General features: G+C 44.9%; 1 protein-coding gene across 1 annotated transcript in view; it reads right to left on the bottom strand.

The window, feature by feature from the left end:
• LOC129696445 (cadherin-7-like) overlaps nucleotides 1-17,065 on the bottom strand; it is a 114,033-nt gene that overhangs the window by 6,307 nt on the left and 90,661 nt on the right. The window contains exons 9-11 of the mRNA XM_055634341.1: nucleotides 12,638-12,759; nucleotides 2,927-3,044; nucleotides 640-891 (exon numbers count right to left, since the gene is read on the bottom strand). Of these exons, the coding sequence (XP_055490316.1) occupies nucleotides 640-891; nucleotides 2,927-3,044; nucleotides 12,638-12,759 (492 nt within the window). The remainder of the gene's footprint in view (nucleotides 1-639; nucleotides 892-2,926; nucleotides 3,045-12,637; nucleotides 12,760-17,065) is intronic.

The following is a 17,065-nucleotide window of genomic DNA, read 5'->3' as shown; positions in this document are numbered from 1 at the left end:
CGGACTTTACATACAGCAACGTTTCAAAGAATGTTGCACAGGTACTGTACATGGAGAGGAAAGATAGACACAAAACGCTGGAGAAACCCAGTGGGTCAGGCAGCATCTCTGGAAAAAAGCAAGAGGTGGCATTTTGGGTCTGAGTTACTCCAGCATTTTGTGTCTTTCTTTGGCAAATCAGCATCTGCATTTCTTTGTTACTGCTTTGTCTTTTGGTTAATTCACTGGAAGAACTGATGTTCTTCCACTCCTACCAGCTTCAAGAGCATTACCTACTGCTTTCAATTTTATACTTTAGACTTTAGAGATACGGCGAAGAAACCCATCCTTCAGCCCACCAAATCTGCGCCGACCAGTAATCACCCCGTACACTAGTTCTATTCTACACCCAAGGGATAATTTACAGAAGCCAATTAACCTGCAAACCTGTACATCTTTGGACTGTGGGAAGGAACCTGATGGAGCATCTGGAAGAAACCCATGCAGACACAGGGAGAACGTGCAAACTCTGTACAGACAGCACTCGTAGTCAGGATTGAACCTGGGTCTCTGGCACAGTGAGGTAGCAACTCTACTGCTCCACCACTGTGCTGCCCCGACACGTCCTTGGTTTCACGGGGAGGCAGTGGGATCGCTCACCTAGTATCATCAGAATGCAGACGACCACCGCGATGAGGGCCCCCGTGCTGAGACCAGCGGGCAGCAGGAATGCATCGGTGTTGCACAGTTGCCCAACCCCATTGTTGCTGCATTTACACACGAGGACAGTCAGTGTGTTGGTGCTGCTGAGGGATGGATCCCCACTGTCCTCTATCACGATGGGCAGCAAGTGAACCGCCTGCTCTCGACGATTAAATCCAACAGTCCGTGTCAGGATAGAGGCGCTGTTATCTGAGACAAAAACAAATTATTTATTAATTAGAGAAGACTTTACACTTTGCAGACACAGCTCGGAAACAGGCCCCTTGGTCCATCGAGTCCGAATCAACTAACAATCACCCGTACACTACCCAGAGCAGTCTGAAGAGGGATCCCAACCTGAAATGTCACCTATTCCTTTTTCTCCAGAGATGCTGTTTGACCTGCTGAATTACTCCAGCATTTGTATCTTCTGTGTAAACTAGCATCTGCAGTTCCTTCCTATCACCTGTACCACTAGTTCTATTCTACATGCCAGGGACAATTTACAGAAGCCAATTAACCTACAAACCTGTGTCTTTGGAATGTGTGGAGGAAGCCGGAGCACCCAGAGAAAATCCACGCGCTCATGGGGAGAACATAAAAACTCAGTACAGGCAGCACCCATAGTCAGGATCAAACCCGGGTTTCTGGCATTGTAAGGCAGCAACTGAGAGTCATGGGAAAGGGAAATGAGAGATATAGAAGGTACATAGAACAAATGAATGAAAGAAATGCAAAAAGCAATGATGATCAAGGAAAGGTGGAGTCCACAATGGTCCATTGTTGGCTGTAGGGTAGGTGATGATGCATTATACAGACAGTGAAACCTACTGCACCTTGCAGAACTTATGGACTTAATTAACTTCACTACAAATTTCCATCCTCCACTCAAATCCTCTTGGACCATCACCAACTCCTCCCTCCATTGTTGGCATCTTGGCATCCCATCCTTATCACCCTGGCGCTATGACCCACGAATGGCCAGCTTGGCCGGGCCCAGGAGCAAACCAACCAGGGCATCCTCTGATCTACCCACTCCCCTACATATTGGGTGCCCAAAGATGAAGATGGTGGGACTAAAGTATAGCCAAAAAGCAAGGAGCAGCCCCTTCAAATACTTGAACAGAGGCTGCAACCTCACACACGCCATGTACACATGGAATACATACACTTCCGGCCCACTGAGATTGCAGCTTCTGAAGTGTTTGGCATCGCCAGCAGCTGAACGTCATGGTGGGTACACATGTCACAATTATTCTCCATCACATGGTGGAAGACAGGTCACTAGTATGCAGCAGCATTCAAAGTGCAATCTTGCACTAATGGTGGGGAGTTGCACGGAAAACCTGTGACGTAAGCAAACCTGATCACGTTGCAATGCCGGGCCGTGCAAGAAGAGGGACGAACGTTCAGGGGACAACCGGAATGGAGGCAACGGCTGCAACAGGCCCTCATAGCCGGCTGCAGCTGGGACTGTGAAAATGCACCAAATTGGCACCTGTAGACTTTAGACTTTAGATGTACAGTGTGGAAACAGCCCCTTTGGCCCACCGAATCCACGCCGGGCAGCGTTCACCTCAGACACTAGCTATCCTACACATGAGGGAAACTTTACAATTTCCAGAAACCAATTAACTACAAGCCTGCACATCTTTGGAGTGTGGGAGGAAACCGGAGCACCTGGAGAAACCCCACGTGGTCACAGGGAGAACGTACAAATTCCGTACAGACAGCACCCGTAGTCAGGGTCGAACCCAGGTTTGTAAGGCAGTGACTGTACCATTACACCACCATGACTTTTAGATTTAAAATAAACGCTTATTGCACCTCTTCTTCCCCCTCTTTGCGTATCTTGCTTAAAAACTCAGTTTGAGTTTAGTTCGAATATAGTTTATTTTCACCTGTACAGTGAACAGCTTGTGTTACGTACTAACCAGTCAGCGGAAAGACAGTACATGATTACAATCGAGCCATCCACAGTGTACAGACACGTGATGAAGGGAATAACGTGAGTAACGTTTCGTGCAAGATAATGTCCAGTAAAATCTGATCCAAGATATCTGACGGTCTCCAAATGTAGTCCGATTGTCTCAAATGCCACAGTGGGCTGTTCTATACATTACGTTCAAACTGGGGATTGTTCTTATACATGATGATAGTCTTGCTGATCTTTATGCAAAAAAGTATTTCACTGTCCCTTGGTACACATGATCAAAAGAAGCCATTGAATGTTGCAAGATCCTACCTTGATTATCGCTAACGGTGAAATTGGGATTACTGCCTACATCTGCCGCCAGTGTGAAGTGGAAATATTGTCCCTCCAGTGGGTCATCTTTGTCCACCGCACTGATGGTCTGAATGAGCTGAAGTGAGAAAGATTAAGAATCAGCTGAGAATCGAAATCAAGAGGCCTCACAAGTTCATGTTTATAAATTCTTGGAGCAGAATTAAGCCATTCAGCCCATCGAGTCTACTCCATTCAATCATAACTGGTCTATCTTTTCCTCTCAACCCCATTTTCCTGCCTTCTCCCCATAACCCCTGACATCCATGCTAATCAAGAATTTACAATCTCTGGCATAAAAATATTAGTTTACTTGGCCTCCACAGCCATCTGTGGCAATGAATAGTAAGATTAAACGAGAACTTACCAGTTTGAAGTTTGATCTGTATTTTATGAGGAGTAACGATGAGGGATTACGTGAAGAAGCCCGCCACGACGCATGCATGTCATTCTTCAAAGCAGTGGTGTGAAATCACAGATAACTGTAATGACTAAACATAGTAAGATTAGAGAAGAGATACCAGTTAAGTATATGATCAAGGGTGGGAGCGGAGGGCACGTAATCACTCATCGTAACTCCTCATAAAATACAGATCAAACTTCAAACTGGTAAGTTCTCGTTTAATCTTACTATTTTACTTCAGAGTCACGTGAGTGACTACGTGAAGATTTTAAAGCTCTGTGATTTCATGCCGTGGAAACGAGTCCATGCATCACGTCTGCCTTGATGACTGTAGGAGGAATTGTGTTAACATAATTTGGACATGAATTCGACATTGAAATCATAAAATTTATTAACACAAAATTATAACCGCTTTTTATGAATTTCAATTAATTTACAGAACTTAAAATTGTTTCTGCAAACGTTCCAGGTTTCATTACTGGTTTGTTGTAAAATAATTGGAATGTTTTTTCCCCAGACCATCCTGCTGCCTTGAGGATTTGGTCCATTGGTACATCCAACTGTATCGCTGCCGATGTATCTGCAGCCCTGGTGGAATGAGATTTTAAAATATTAGTATCCACCCCAGCCTGTGTTAGCACCTGTTTCAGCCATCTTGAGATGGTCTGGACCGTCACTCTTTTGTGTGGTTGCTTGTGGCTGACCAAAAAGTGCCTTCTCATTGCCTCTTAGGATTTTCATTTTCTCCATGTATAACGACAGATGTCTTACTATACACAGACGGTCATCTGTTGGGTATGACCTAAATTGTATATTAAGGCCTGCTGATCCCTGTCTGTTCTGCTTTACTAACACATAGATATGAAACGGAATATTTTCTGTTGAGGAAGCCATGTTGTCCAGTGTTAGTTTATGCAGTGACTGTACCCTCTGTGCCGTGACCAATGCCATTAGCATGACTGTTTTTAATATCAGTCTGTGTAGGGACAGAGCTGTTGTTGGAGACCAATTCCTGAGCATCTTCAGGACAATACTTACATCCCATATTTGGGAGTACCTGGTTCTTGGGGGATTAGTATTAAAAATTCCCCTCATAAGTTTTGTTACCAGTAGGTGAGTCCCAACAGTGCAACGCTCTGTCCCCTGCCATAAGTAAGTCGATAGGGCACTTCTGGCGCAGTTGATGGCACTGTAACTGAGCCCCTCATCATAGTGGAGGCCTGCCAGATATTCCAGAACAGACAGGATGTTCATGTCTCTGTAGGTGATGTTGTTTTTATGGCAGTACATCTCCCACTTCCTGATATAGATCAGATACTGTTTTTTGGTTGACTGTCTTTGGGCCGCCGAGATCATGTTCACTGTTCGGTCCGTCAGTCCCAGTTGTAGTAGAGGTGTTTTTAAACTCTACAAATTAATAAGTTCAAATGTTTATGGCATGGGTGGCTATCCCTTGTTACGGGATGTAGCAATAAATCTGGTCTATGTGGGATGGTGATACATGGTTCTAATACCATGTTTAATACCACTGGGAACCATGGTTGAGTAGGCCAATCGGGTACTACCAAAATACCAGACGCAGAGTCTTGTTGTATTTTTCTTAATACCCGACTGATGAGGCAGAAAGGAGGGAATGCGAAATAAACAATTTCAGGACAATACTTACATCCCATATTTGGGAGTACCTGGTTCTTGGGGGATTAGTATTAAAAATTCCCCTCATAAGTTTTGTTACCAGTGGGTGGCTATCCCTTGTTACGGGATATAGCAATAAATCTGGTCTATGTGGGATGGTGATACATGGTTCTAATACCATGTTTAATACCACTGGAAATCATGGTTGAGTAGGCCAATCGGGTACTACCAAAATACCAGACGCAGAGTCTTGTTGTATTTTCCTTAATACCCGACTGATGAGGCAGAAAGGAGAGAATGCGAAATAAACAATTTCCTCCAATGCAGCGAAAATGCATCTGTCACCGCTGCCCAAGGGTCTGGTTCCCATGAAACATAATTTGATAACTGGTGGTTAAGTCTGGATGCGAATAGATCGATATCTGATGTTCCATATTTTGCTGTAATATCAGCAGATACTTTTTTATTCAACATCCATTCGGTGTTTTCATTAAATTTGCGTGACCTGGTGTCTGCCACTAAATTTAGTCTTCCTGGTAGATAAGTGGCTGATATCTAAATATCTTTCTGGATACACCATTGCCAAATTGTATTACCCAGATTGTCACATGATGTTGATTTGTTTCCACCCATGTGGTTAATGTTTGCTACCACGGTGGTATTGTCTATCTGTAGTCTAACATGCTGGTAATATGACGCAGTACAATATGACTTTTAGGCCATGGAATGCACCCAACATTTCCAGGTAGTTTATGCCCAATGTGAGTAATAATGATGCCTCCTGAGCAGTCCATCTACCTCCACAGCTGGTGATTGTATTGGTGGCTCCCCACCCAAGTGCACTGGCATCAGTTTGTAGTACCATGGAAGGGTTACTGACAATGATTGGATTGGAACAAAGCCAGATGTTATCTATCCACCATTTTAGTTCCATTTTAGCTTTGATTGGTAGTTTCATAGGTCTGTCAAAGTGACCTGCATTAATTTAGAGTGCTTGTATTTTTGCTCTCTGTAAGTTTTGGTAATGTGGAGGTCCAAATTGTGTGGCTGGAAAGGCAGCCACCATTTTGCCAATTACTTTTGCTACCAATCTGATGGATGGTTTGCTGATGTCAATGAGGTTATTGCAAGCCTCTATTAAATCTCTTGCCTTTCCCTTGGGCAGAGTCACCGACATGTGAACTGAGTCAATGGTGAACCCCAAATAGTTCATAGTAGTGGAAGGCTTTAGTTTCGATTTAACTGGATGGATAATCAATCCCATTTTTTCAAATAACTGTTTTGTGGCTGTTTCAGTTTGTTTGGCCAATTCCAAAGTTTTGCCCACAATGAGTATGTCATCTAAATATGCTATGACCATGTGTTTACGTTTCCGTAGAAACGCTAGGGCTGGTTTCAAAATTTTTGTGAACAGCCTGGGGCTGATGATAAACCATTTGGCAGTGCTTTATAGTGCCAGCGCTGTCCCATCCAGTTGAATTTTAAGTACCATCTGTGGTCACCTCGTATAGGCACTTAATAGTAAGCATCTTTTAAATTGATGCTGGCCATGAAGTAACCTTTGGAAATTAATTGTTTAGCAGTAACAAAGGTTTCCATTTTGAAGTGAATTATTGTACAAATGTATTCAATTTGGTCAGATCTATGATGATGCGACAACCACCATCTTTTTTGTTTTTGGTAAATATATTGGACACAAATTCTAATGGTTCGTGTTGAGTTTTCTCAATTACACCTTTTACGTAAAGCCGCTCCACGTTCAGCTTGCGCTTTTGATTTTTCTTTATCAGATACTGCTTAAGATGTAAGTATTGGTTGTTAACATGCTCCATGCATTCAGAAAAGAGTGTAATCTCCCCCCAACCTCCATGCTCCCTGTGTTTTGTAGGGAACCAGACCCCTCCATAGTTACCAGTGGCAGGTTTACTTCTTTTGGTAGGTTCTTCGCTGCTGTTGTTGCGCTGGTGTCTGGATTTTCGGTATGGTTGGCGTTGGAGGTCCCCGCATCTTCCACGAAGGCCGGCCTGGGCCATGGCCTAAAAAAGACTCATGTTTTGGGTGCCGGGCCTTCGAGCTTTCACCAGTTCTGCTGGTGGGTGCGTAGGGGTGCTGTCTTTGGCTGTAGTGGGTTTTTGTTGGAGTCCCTTTTATTAGTCCAGTAGGTTCTCTCGTTCCTGCACCCCCTGCACACTTGTCTTTCCTTCTGTGGACCCCTCTTCCAGGTTAGCCCAGAACTGACCCGTAGTGCTCCCCTCTGATGAGGTAGAAGCACTGTTCAGCCCTTCAAGAGGTACTGCTGTGGGTTTATCATAGGGCCCACAGTGACCCGACTCCATCTCCCGGAGTCTGTCACGTTGGAGCAAATACTCCACACACCGCTCCATCCGGCTCCAGCGCTCTCGGTCGCTGGCCACCCACGGTTGTTCAAAGTCGGACTCCTCTGAGTCCACGACCTTGTTTGTTTTTGTGTCTAGCCTTACTGCCCGGCCGCGTGGATCTGGCCGGTGCGGGGGCGACATCGGGCACAGCTGATCCCACTATCAGTGATCCGAGTGCCGCTGGCTGCCCGCTGCTCCGCGGTCCTCCGTCACCAGCTTTGTCGCAGACCTTGTCTTCTCCACCTGTAATCAGCATGGGAAAACACAAAAAGATCGCAGTTCTTACCTGCAGGTCCTGGTTTAAATTGTCGCTACGCGGGAACGTCGTTCCACCCCGCCTCCTGCCGTTATCGACTTGTCAAAAGTCGACGGCCCCATTCTGAATAGTCTCCCGCCTGGCCGTGGTGTTCTGGACGGCGCGGGATCAGAAATCCGCACAGCTGATCCCTTACGGGGCTTGTGCCTTCAGCTGCTGCTGGCTCCCGCAACTTTGCGGTCCTCCCCAGCCAGCTTCACTCGCAGCACTTGTGGACACTATTTTGTCCAGCTTCCCCCCCCCCCCCTGTGTAAAAACAGCGCGGGGACAAACACTACCGCAGAGTAAATCACTTACCTGCAGGTCGCGGTTTCAAACTTACCGCTGCGGGGGAACGCTCCACCCCGCCTGTTGTTTCGCAAGCGTGAAAGTGATATGACATGCATGCGTCATGGCGGGGTTCTTCACGTAGTCACTCACGTCACTCCGAAGTAAAATTCCACAAATTCACCACACTCTGAAGAAATTACTCATCATCTTTCTAAAAGTATGTTCTTTTATTCTGAGGCTGTGGCCTCAGGTGCTACATCTTCCCATTAGTGGAAACATCCTTTCCACAGCCATTCTACCCAGGCCTTTCACTATTCGGTACGCTCACCTTCCCCTCTAGAACACAAAGGCAGGAGTAACTCAACAGGTCAGGTACCATCTCTGGAGGACATGGATAGGTGACGTTTCAGGTTAGGAGCCTTCTTCAGACTCCTCTGGAGAACAAGGGTCTGAACAGAACAGTACAGCACAGAAACAGGCCCTTCGGCCCACAATGTTTGTGCCGAACATGATGCCTAGCTAGCCAAAAAATGCTGGAGTAATTCAGCGGCTCAGGCAGCATCTCTGGAGAAAAGGAACAGGTGATGTTTCGGGTCAGAACACTTCTTCAGACTGAAAGATAGAGAAGACAAGATCAAAAAAAATCTGCCTATACATGCTCCATATGCCTCCATTTCTATGTGCCTGTCTAAAAGCCTCTTAAATGGAACTATTGTAGCCACCACCACCCTTGGCAATGCTTTCCAGGACCCACTGCTCTCTGTGTAAAAAACATATCCCACATACCTCCATTAAATGTTCTCACTCTCACCTTATAACGATGCCCTGTCATATTAGTCATTTCCACCCTGAGAAAAAGGTTTACGACTGTCTACCCTATCTATGCCTCACATACTCATTTAAGTACTTCTATCTGGTCTGCCCTCAACCTCCGACGTTTCAGAGAAAACAAACCGTCGAATTTCATTGTACCTTAATTGGTACACGTGCCAAACTGACCTTTGAAACTTTGAAGTAAATCCAACTCCCTGCAGCTGAAACAATAGACAATAGACAATTTTCCCCAAACCAGGCAGCATTTTGTTACGCCTCCCCTGCACTCTTCCAAAGCCTCCACATCTTTCCTGTAATCGGGCATCCCAAAGAATGGTCCCGACTTGAAACCGCCTATCCATGTTCCCCAGAGAGGCTTCCTAACCTGTTGAGTTACTCCAGCACCTTGCATCAGCAATTCCTTGGGTCTTCTTTTTGCTCTTTACATGCCACGAGGAAGTAGCCTGGAACATCGAGTCATGAAGCTGTTCAGCACGGGAACAGGGCCTTCAGCCCACTTTGTTCATGCTGGCAAAGTTGGCATTCTGTGCTAGTCCCATTTGCCCTCATTTTCCCTATAGTTGTTTAAATACCTCCTGTCCATATAACTGCCCTCCCATATGTCTTTTAAAAGTCGTATCGGCTTATATAGCTTTCTCTGGTAGATCGTTCCAGTTACCAGAATTCAAATTTAGGGGTAGCACAGTGGCGCAGCAGTAGAATTGCTGCCTCACAGCACTAGAGACCCGGGTTCAATCCTGGCCTCAGGTGCTGTCTATATGGAGCTTGTATGATCTCCCTGTGACCACGTGGGTTTTCTTTGGGTGCTCTGGTTTCCTCCCACAGTAGTTCTATCCTACACTTTAGATTTTAGAGTTGCTGTGTTTAGAGTTTGGCCCACCGAGTCCATGCTGACCAGCAATCACCCCGTACACTAGCATTATCCAGAACACTAGGGAAAATTTACAACCTTTATTGAAGACAATTAATCAACAAACCTGTCGTCAAACCAGCCCCTAAGGATGGAAGAAAAAAAGAGGAAAAAAAGCGCAGTCTGTGGAGACGGGGGTGGGTGGGAGGGGGGGAGGTTAATTCTCGTTGTGTAAAGTCATGAGTGGCTGGGATCAAGGACAATAAGGTCAGCGGCCTGAAACAAGGTCAACAACAAGAACAGATTCCCATGAGAAGAGGGTAGAAGGGTTGGCGGAGGAGGTAGGAGGAGGAAAATGGTCAAGGAGTCATACTGCTTGAAAACAGGCCCTTCGGCCCAACTTTCCTTTACCTAATCTACCAAAACTATCTCATCTTGTCTTTTTTCCATCCTTATTACTCTAAGTGTACACCTACACCTCTTACACTTAACCATGCATCTGATGAAGGGTTCCAACTCGAAACATCACCTACTCCTTGTCTCCAGAGATGCTGCCTGACCCGCTGAGATACTTCAGCACTTTGTGTCCATCTTCTGTGCAGTTCCTTCCTACACTCCTTATAGAGTCATAGTCATAATCTGGAAATATTGGAAATAGGCCCAATTTGCCCACGTCGACAAACATGCCCTATCTACACTTGTCGCATGTGCCTGCATTTGGCTCATATCCCTCTAACCCTGTCCTACCCATGTACCTGTCCAAATGTCTTTTGAATGTTGGTTATAGTATCTGCATCAACTATCTCCTCTGGCAGCTCATTTCATAAACACACCACCCTTTGTGTGAAAAACGTACTCCTCAGGTACGTATTAAATTTTTCTCCTCTCACCTTAAACCCATGTCCTCTGGTTCTTCATTTCAAATCACAAAATTATGTCGCTCCATGAGGGGTGGAACTCACTACCTGAGCTACTATCTACCTCACTGGAGACCCTCAGACAGTCTGTAATCAGCCTTTACTGGACTTGCACTTTACCTTGCTTATGGCACTAAACATTATTCCCTTTATCATTCCGCTGTACACTGTGGACGGCTCAATTGTAATCATGTATAGTCTTTCCACTGTCTGGTTATCACGCATCAAAAGCTTTTCACTGTACCTCGGTACACGTGACAATAAACTCAACACAAACTAATCACAGTGGAGCCTCACTTCATTCCTGTTGCTCCCTTTTAGTGCAGGAAGGAACGGCAGATGCTGATTTACACGGAAGATAGACACAAAATGCTGCAGTTTCTGGGCTTATTTTATTGCCCTGGATCATTTATAGGATTCTCTTCAACAAATGATACATGATAACTCGTGATGAAATTTTTCAGCTTTAACCAATAAAAAGTGATCAAGAAAAACGGCTCAGGGGACCGAACTGGACAAGTATTTTTTAAAAAACGATAAATCTGCTTGCCTGTCTTAAAACATTAACCTTGGAAAATGTTAGATTTTTCTTCCATTTGCTTTAAGAATAAAATGCACAGCTTGCAAAATGTTCAAACAGACGATCGATCCCTTTGGTCAGGGGGAGCGTGGTGGTCTGTGGTGTGATTGGAAGGAGCAGAGGGCAGGAGAGGAAAGGGCAGATGGTGAAGTGGTGAGGAACAGAAACCAATGGTGATAAGTGGAAAGTTTAGTTTAGTTTATTGTCATGTGCACCGAGGTACAGGGAACAGCTTAGTTTTGTGCTAACTAGTCAGCCGAAAAGACAGTCGAGCCATCCACAGTGTACATATACATGATAGAGGGAATAACGTGAATAGTGTTTAGTGCAAAGTAAAGTCCAGTGAAGTCCAATCAAAGGTAGTCCGAGGGTCTCCAATGCGATAGATGGTAGCTCAGGACTGCTCTCTAGTTGTTGGTTGGATGGCTCAGTTGCCTGATAACAGCTTGGAAGAAACTGAATCTGGAGGTGAGTTTTTCACACTTCTATACCTCTTACTTCTTGCTACCAGACAACTGAACAATCCTATCACCGACTAGAGAGCAGCCCTGAGTAACCTCATTGGAGACCCTTGGATTATCTTTAATTGGATTTCATTGGACGTGTTCTTGCACTGAATGTTATTCTCTTTATCCTGTAACTGTACACTGTGGACGGCTCTTTTGTAATAATGTGTAATTGTTGTGTTGACTGGAGAGCATGCAACAAAAAGCTTTTCACTGCACCTCGATACATGCGACAATAATAAACTAAACTAAACTAGTGAGTAGGGAGTGGATGCGAAAGTGGGATAGGATAGAACTGATGGGAAGGGATGATTGATGGTTGTCGTGGGCTGAATGGCCTGTTTCTATGCTGTATCTCTTAGTTTAGTGTGACTCTATGCCCAAAATACACAAAGGCCAAACCGATTTCACTGGCCATGGAACAATTAATGATGGGCACTGATGTCCAGGGGATGATTGGGTTAATGCACGATGATCATTTGACAGCACCGGGCCTCTATTTGTTGGAGTCTAGAAGGATGAGGGGTAATCTCATTGAAACTTACCAAATAGTGAAAGGCCTGGATAGAGTGAATGCGGAGAGCATGTTTCCACTAGTGGGAGTGTCTACGACCAGAGAGCACGTACCTTTAGAAAGGAGATGAGGAGGAAATTCTTTAGCCGGAGCGTTGTAAACCTGTGGAATTCATTGCCTCAGACGGCTGCGGAGACCAAGTCAATGGGTATTTTAAAGGCAGATATTGACAGATTCTTGATTAGTAAGGGTGACAAGAGTTTTGGGGAGAAGGCAGCAGTATGGGGTTGAGATGGAAAGATAGATCAGCCATGATCGATTGGCAGACTAAACTCGATGGCTGAATGGCCTAATTCTGTTCCTTTGACATGAACTTATATCATGACCAAGTGCAAAAAACCTCACAATCTGACGCTTGCATCAACTTCATTGCAACAGGTACAACCTCACAATTCTTGGCACCTCCTACCTGTCCGTACTTTGCATTTTCACATACAAACGTTTCGTAGGGAATGGGAAACACGGGAGGGTGATCATTCTTATCCAGGACGCCGATTTGCACCAAGACGGAGGTAACCTTCTCTGAATCACCTTGATAAATAAAAATAAACAAAAAAATAAATAAAATAAAGCAGCAGATAATATAGTAGGTGTTTACTATACCTGTGTATCTTTGTCAAAGTATAACCATTCAATTTGACTATATTACCCAGTCTGCCATTTGCTGACATTTATTAAAGAAGCAATTGCTAAATGATACTAATGTGTAATGTTTTATGTATCATTCTTAACAGTCACCGTATGTCATGTTGTCACTTGCGGGCGGAGCACCAAGGCAAATTCATTGTATGTGAATACTTGGCCAATAAACTTATTCAAACTTCAAATTCATACCATCAGGGGGAGTCGCACAATGGCTGCCTCACCAATGATCTGTCTTTGTCTTTTCCTTCTTTGTGAGTTTAGTTTGTTGTAAAATGTATATTTTAGTTTACCTTTAGTTTTGTATTTGTGGGGGGTGGTGGGGGAAACTTTTCTTATCTCTTACCTTGACAGAGATGCGACTTTTCCCCTGTGATGAGACCTAACATCGTGGAGCTGGCGACCTGTTGTTTGGGGCTTCCAGTGCTTCGAAACCGCGGAGCATGCGGACTTAAACATTATGGAGTGGGCGATCCCTTTGCCAGGGGTCGGCCTTTGGTGCTCCAACCTGCGGGAACCTTAACATTGTGAAACTCGCAGTCTCTGGTTAGCGGCCGACTTTGGAAACTCCAAGCCGCAGGAGTTTTGACCGCCCCGATGTGGGAGTTTAGACTGCCCCGATGTGGGAGCTTGATCGCCGCTGCTGATGGTTCGACTCCCCCGACCCCGGGAGGAGAGGAGGAAAGAAGATAAGACTTTATTGCCTTCTATCACAGTGGGGGACGTAGAGGAGCCGCTGTGGTGGATGTTTATGTCTAATTTTTATGTAGTTGTGTGGCTTGTTGCTTTTTTAGTATGACTGTTTGGCAAACCAAATTCCTCGTATATATCGCAAAACATAATTGGCTAATAAATTACGATTATGATAATTTGAAAAAGCTATTTGTAGAACTTTTGTAGAAAAGCTTTTAGGGTGGCACGGTGGCACAGCGGTAGAGTTGCTGCCTTACAGCGCCAGAGACCCGGGTTCAATCCTCACTAAAGGTGTTGTCTGTACGGAGTCTGTACATTTTACCTGTGATTTGCATGAGTTTTCACCGGGAGCTCCGGCTTCCTCACACATTTTAAGAACATACAGATTTGTAGGTTAATTGGGTTGGTAAAATTGTAAATTGTCCTTCGTGTGTGTGGGATAGTGTTGGTGGGTGAGGATCACTGGTTGGCATGTACTCTGTAAGTCAAAGGGCCTGTTTCCACTCTAAAGTTTAAAGGTATAAAAAAAGGGATCTCTATCATCAGATACAATCGCCCTAATTTTTTTACGTCGGGCAATATTATTTAGTGCCGACCAGCGATACCCGCACACTAAAGGGCCTGTCCAACTTGGCCGTCATTTGCATGCCATTTACGCGACTTCCAAAAATGTAGTTGGCACGTTTTGATGCACAGGTAGCGTGTGGGTAGCGTGGGGCAAGCGCATGGAGAGGCGTGGAGGAGTACGAAGTTGAGCGTGGTATCGCGCGATGCTCCAGGATTTTGTGCTGTACGAAATCTTCGTGCACCACCGGCGTGGCGTATCGCTTACGCACATGGACGTACTGCGGTCGCACGCTGACGTCCTGACCTCGCATGTGTAGTGCATGGTGACGCATGATTACGTCACCGTGCGTGACCATGCGCCGTCGTGCGCCGCCCATACGCAGTCGGCCACAATGAGAAAATAATTACGCCGCAATCATCAATGCTCTCAGAGTAATGCCTTCAGAGTAACACCTTAATAAGTATTTTTGAAAAATCCTCAGTTAAGGATGTTTCAAAAGTTAATATCCAGGTCAGGATTGCAGATTTTATATCCTAAAAGAACACTAGTAACCAAATTAGTTTTTTTTTTAAATAACCACCAACAATTTTACTTACACCATTTAAAGAAAAATTGCAAACTAATTCTTAAGCTGGGTTCAAACCCTCAAACTGCTATAATGGAATACAATTTTGTGTTTGTTGGGAGTATTTCAGAAAGTTTAAAAGTAAATTAATTTTCCCAGCAAACAATAATTTTATCAATGTTTCACTTAACAAATGATGTTAATGGAAACATAGAAACATAGAAATTAGGTGCAGGAGTAGGCCATTCGGCCCTTCGAGCCTGCACCGCCATTCAATATGAACATGGCTGATCATCCAACTCGGTATCACCGGCAGACTTTACTCAGAACTGCTGTAGATTTGGGAGCAACAGCAGCAGGAGATTAGCAAGAGATACGACTGATTGGCTCTAGCCCAAGTGGGAGGAGAGAAGAGAGGGATGAAAACAGTTGAAAAGTAGAGGCCAAGCACAGGCTGACTTTACTCAGAACTGCTGTAGATTTGGGAGCAACAGCAGCAGGAGATTAGCAAGAGATACGACTGATTGGCTCTAGCCCAAGTGGGAGTAGAGAAGTGAGTCAGTGCCGGGAAAACAGTTGAAAACTGAGGAATTTGGTTTGTAAATTGGTAAATCAGGCAATTTATCAGTCAATTTAAGCAAGACGGCTCTTAGGGAGCGGCAGTGAGAGAGCGCCCTTGTGAGGGAAGTGCCCTGTGAGTAAAATGTGAGTCTTTGGCAAGGAGGAGAGGAGATGAGACCACACACTATACGCTTGAGAGGTAGAGACGAAAGAAGGAGATGACAGGCAAGCTGATTTAGTGCGATGCTTGCAGTATGTGGGAGGTCAAGGACACCGCCAGTGCCTCTGGCTGCTACAAATGCGAGAAGTGCATCCAGGTAGAGCTCCTGAAGGGCCGTGTTGGGGAACTGGAGAAGCAAGTGGATGACCTCCGGTTCGTCTGAGAAACGTAGTCGTTCCTCGACAAGTCCTACAGTACGATTGTTACACCTAACGTACTGGAAGAGAGAAGGTGGGAGACAGTGAGAAAGGGAGGGAAGCATGGAATGCCAACGTCCCCGGGTGGTGTACCTCTTGTGAACAGGTTCACCCACTTAGAAGCTGTTGGGACAGAAGACGTGTTTACACTGAGCGGCGGACTGGCTTGCGATGCGAATAGGGCTGTTGAGCCAAAACCAAAAAGGCCTAAGGCAGGCAACGCCATTGTAGTGGGAGACTCCATTGTGAGAGGTACGGACAGGGGTTTCTGCGGCAACAGACGGGATGCGAGGATGGTGTGCTGCCTTCCCGGTGCCAGGATCCAGGATGTCACGGACAGAGTGCAGAAAATCCTCAAGGGCGAAGGTGAACATCCGGAAGTGGTTGTGCATGTCGGCACAAACGATGTCGGAAAGAAGGGGATGAATATTCTGCAGCGTGACTTTAGAGAGCTCGGAAAAATGCTGAAAAGCAGGACCTCCAGGGTTGTTATCTCCGGTTTGCTTCCAGTTCCTCGTGCTGGTGAGAGCAGGACCAGGGAGATACGGGACCTGAACGTGTGGCTGAGGAACTGGTGCTCGGGGCAGGGATTTAGATTCTTAGATCACTGGGATCTGTTTTGGGATAAGGGGGAACTGTACAAAAGGGACGGATTGCATCTTAACAGGTGTGGGACCAGCATTCTGGCAGGCAGGATTGCCACTGCTACACGGGTGGTTTTAAACAGAATAAGGGGGGTGGGGTGTCGAATGGGATAGTGGAGGATGGAATTAAAGGGAAAGGGTTTCTTAAATGTGTGAGCGTAGAGACAGAGGGGTGTAAAATAAGGGTAGCAGCAATAGGTAGCAAGGTGAAAAGTAAAAGTGGCAGGCAGACAAAACCAGGTCAAAAATCAAAAAGGGACACTTTTCAACATAATTATATAAGGGGTAAGAGTGTTGTAAAAACAAGCCTGAAGGAAACCCCACTATTGAACAACCCCACATTCAAACCTTCTCTCATCGACAACACATATCAAGTAAGGGATATGTATGAGGTGGGCAAACTGTTATCATTTCAACAATTAAAATTAAAATTTAAATTGAAGGATAACAATATGTTAAATGTATACAGGTATGTGACTTTATGAAGAAATATACACATAGATTTCAAACTATATTTTTAGACCCTTTAGAAGAAGCAATGAATATTAAGGCTGATTCACAAAAATTAATATCATACTTTTATAATAATATATTAAATAGAGAATCACCCTCAACAGAAGCACTAAGGGAAGATTGGGAACATGAGCTAATGATAAAGATCTCGAAGGATAGATGGGAAAAGTATTTGATGAATACACATAACTGTTCTATTAATGCAAGACATAATTTAATTAAATTCAAATTATT

The sequence above is a fragment of the Leucoraja erinacea genome, chromosome 4 (assembly GCF_028641065.1).
Source record: "Leucoraja erinacea ecotype New England chromosome 4, Leri_hhj_1, whole genome shotgun sequence".
NCBI classification, from domain to species: domain Eukaryota; kingdom Metazoa; phylum Chordata; class Chondrichthyes; order Rajiformes; family Rajidae; genus Leucoraja; species Leucoraja erinaceus.
The sequence above is the reverse complement of the archived record's forward strand: the minus strand, read 5'-3'. Positions and strand labels throughout refer to the sequence as shown.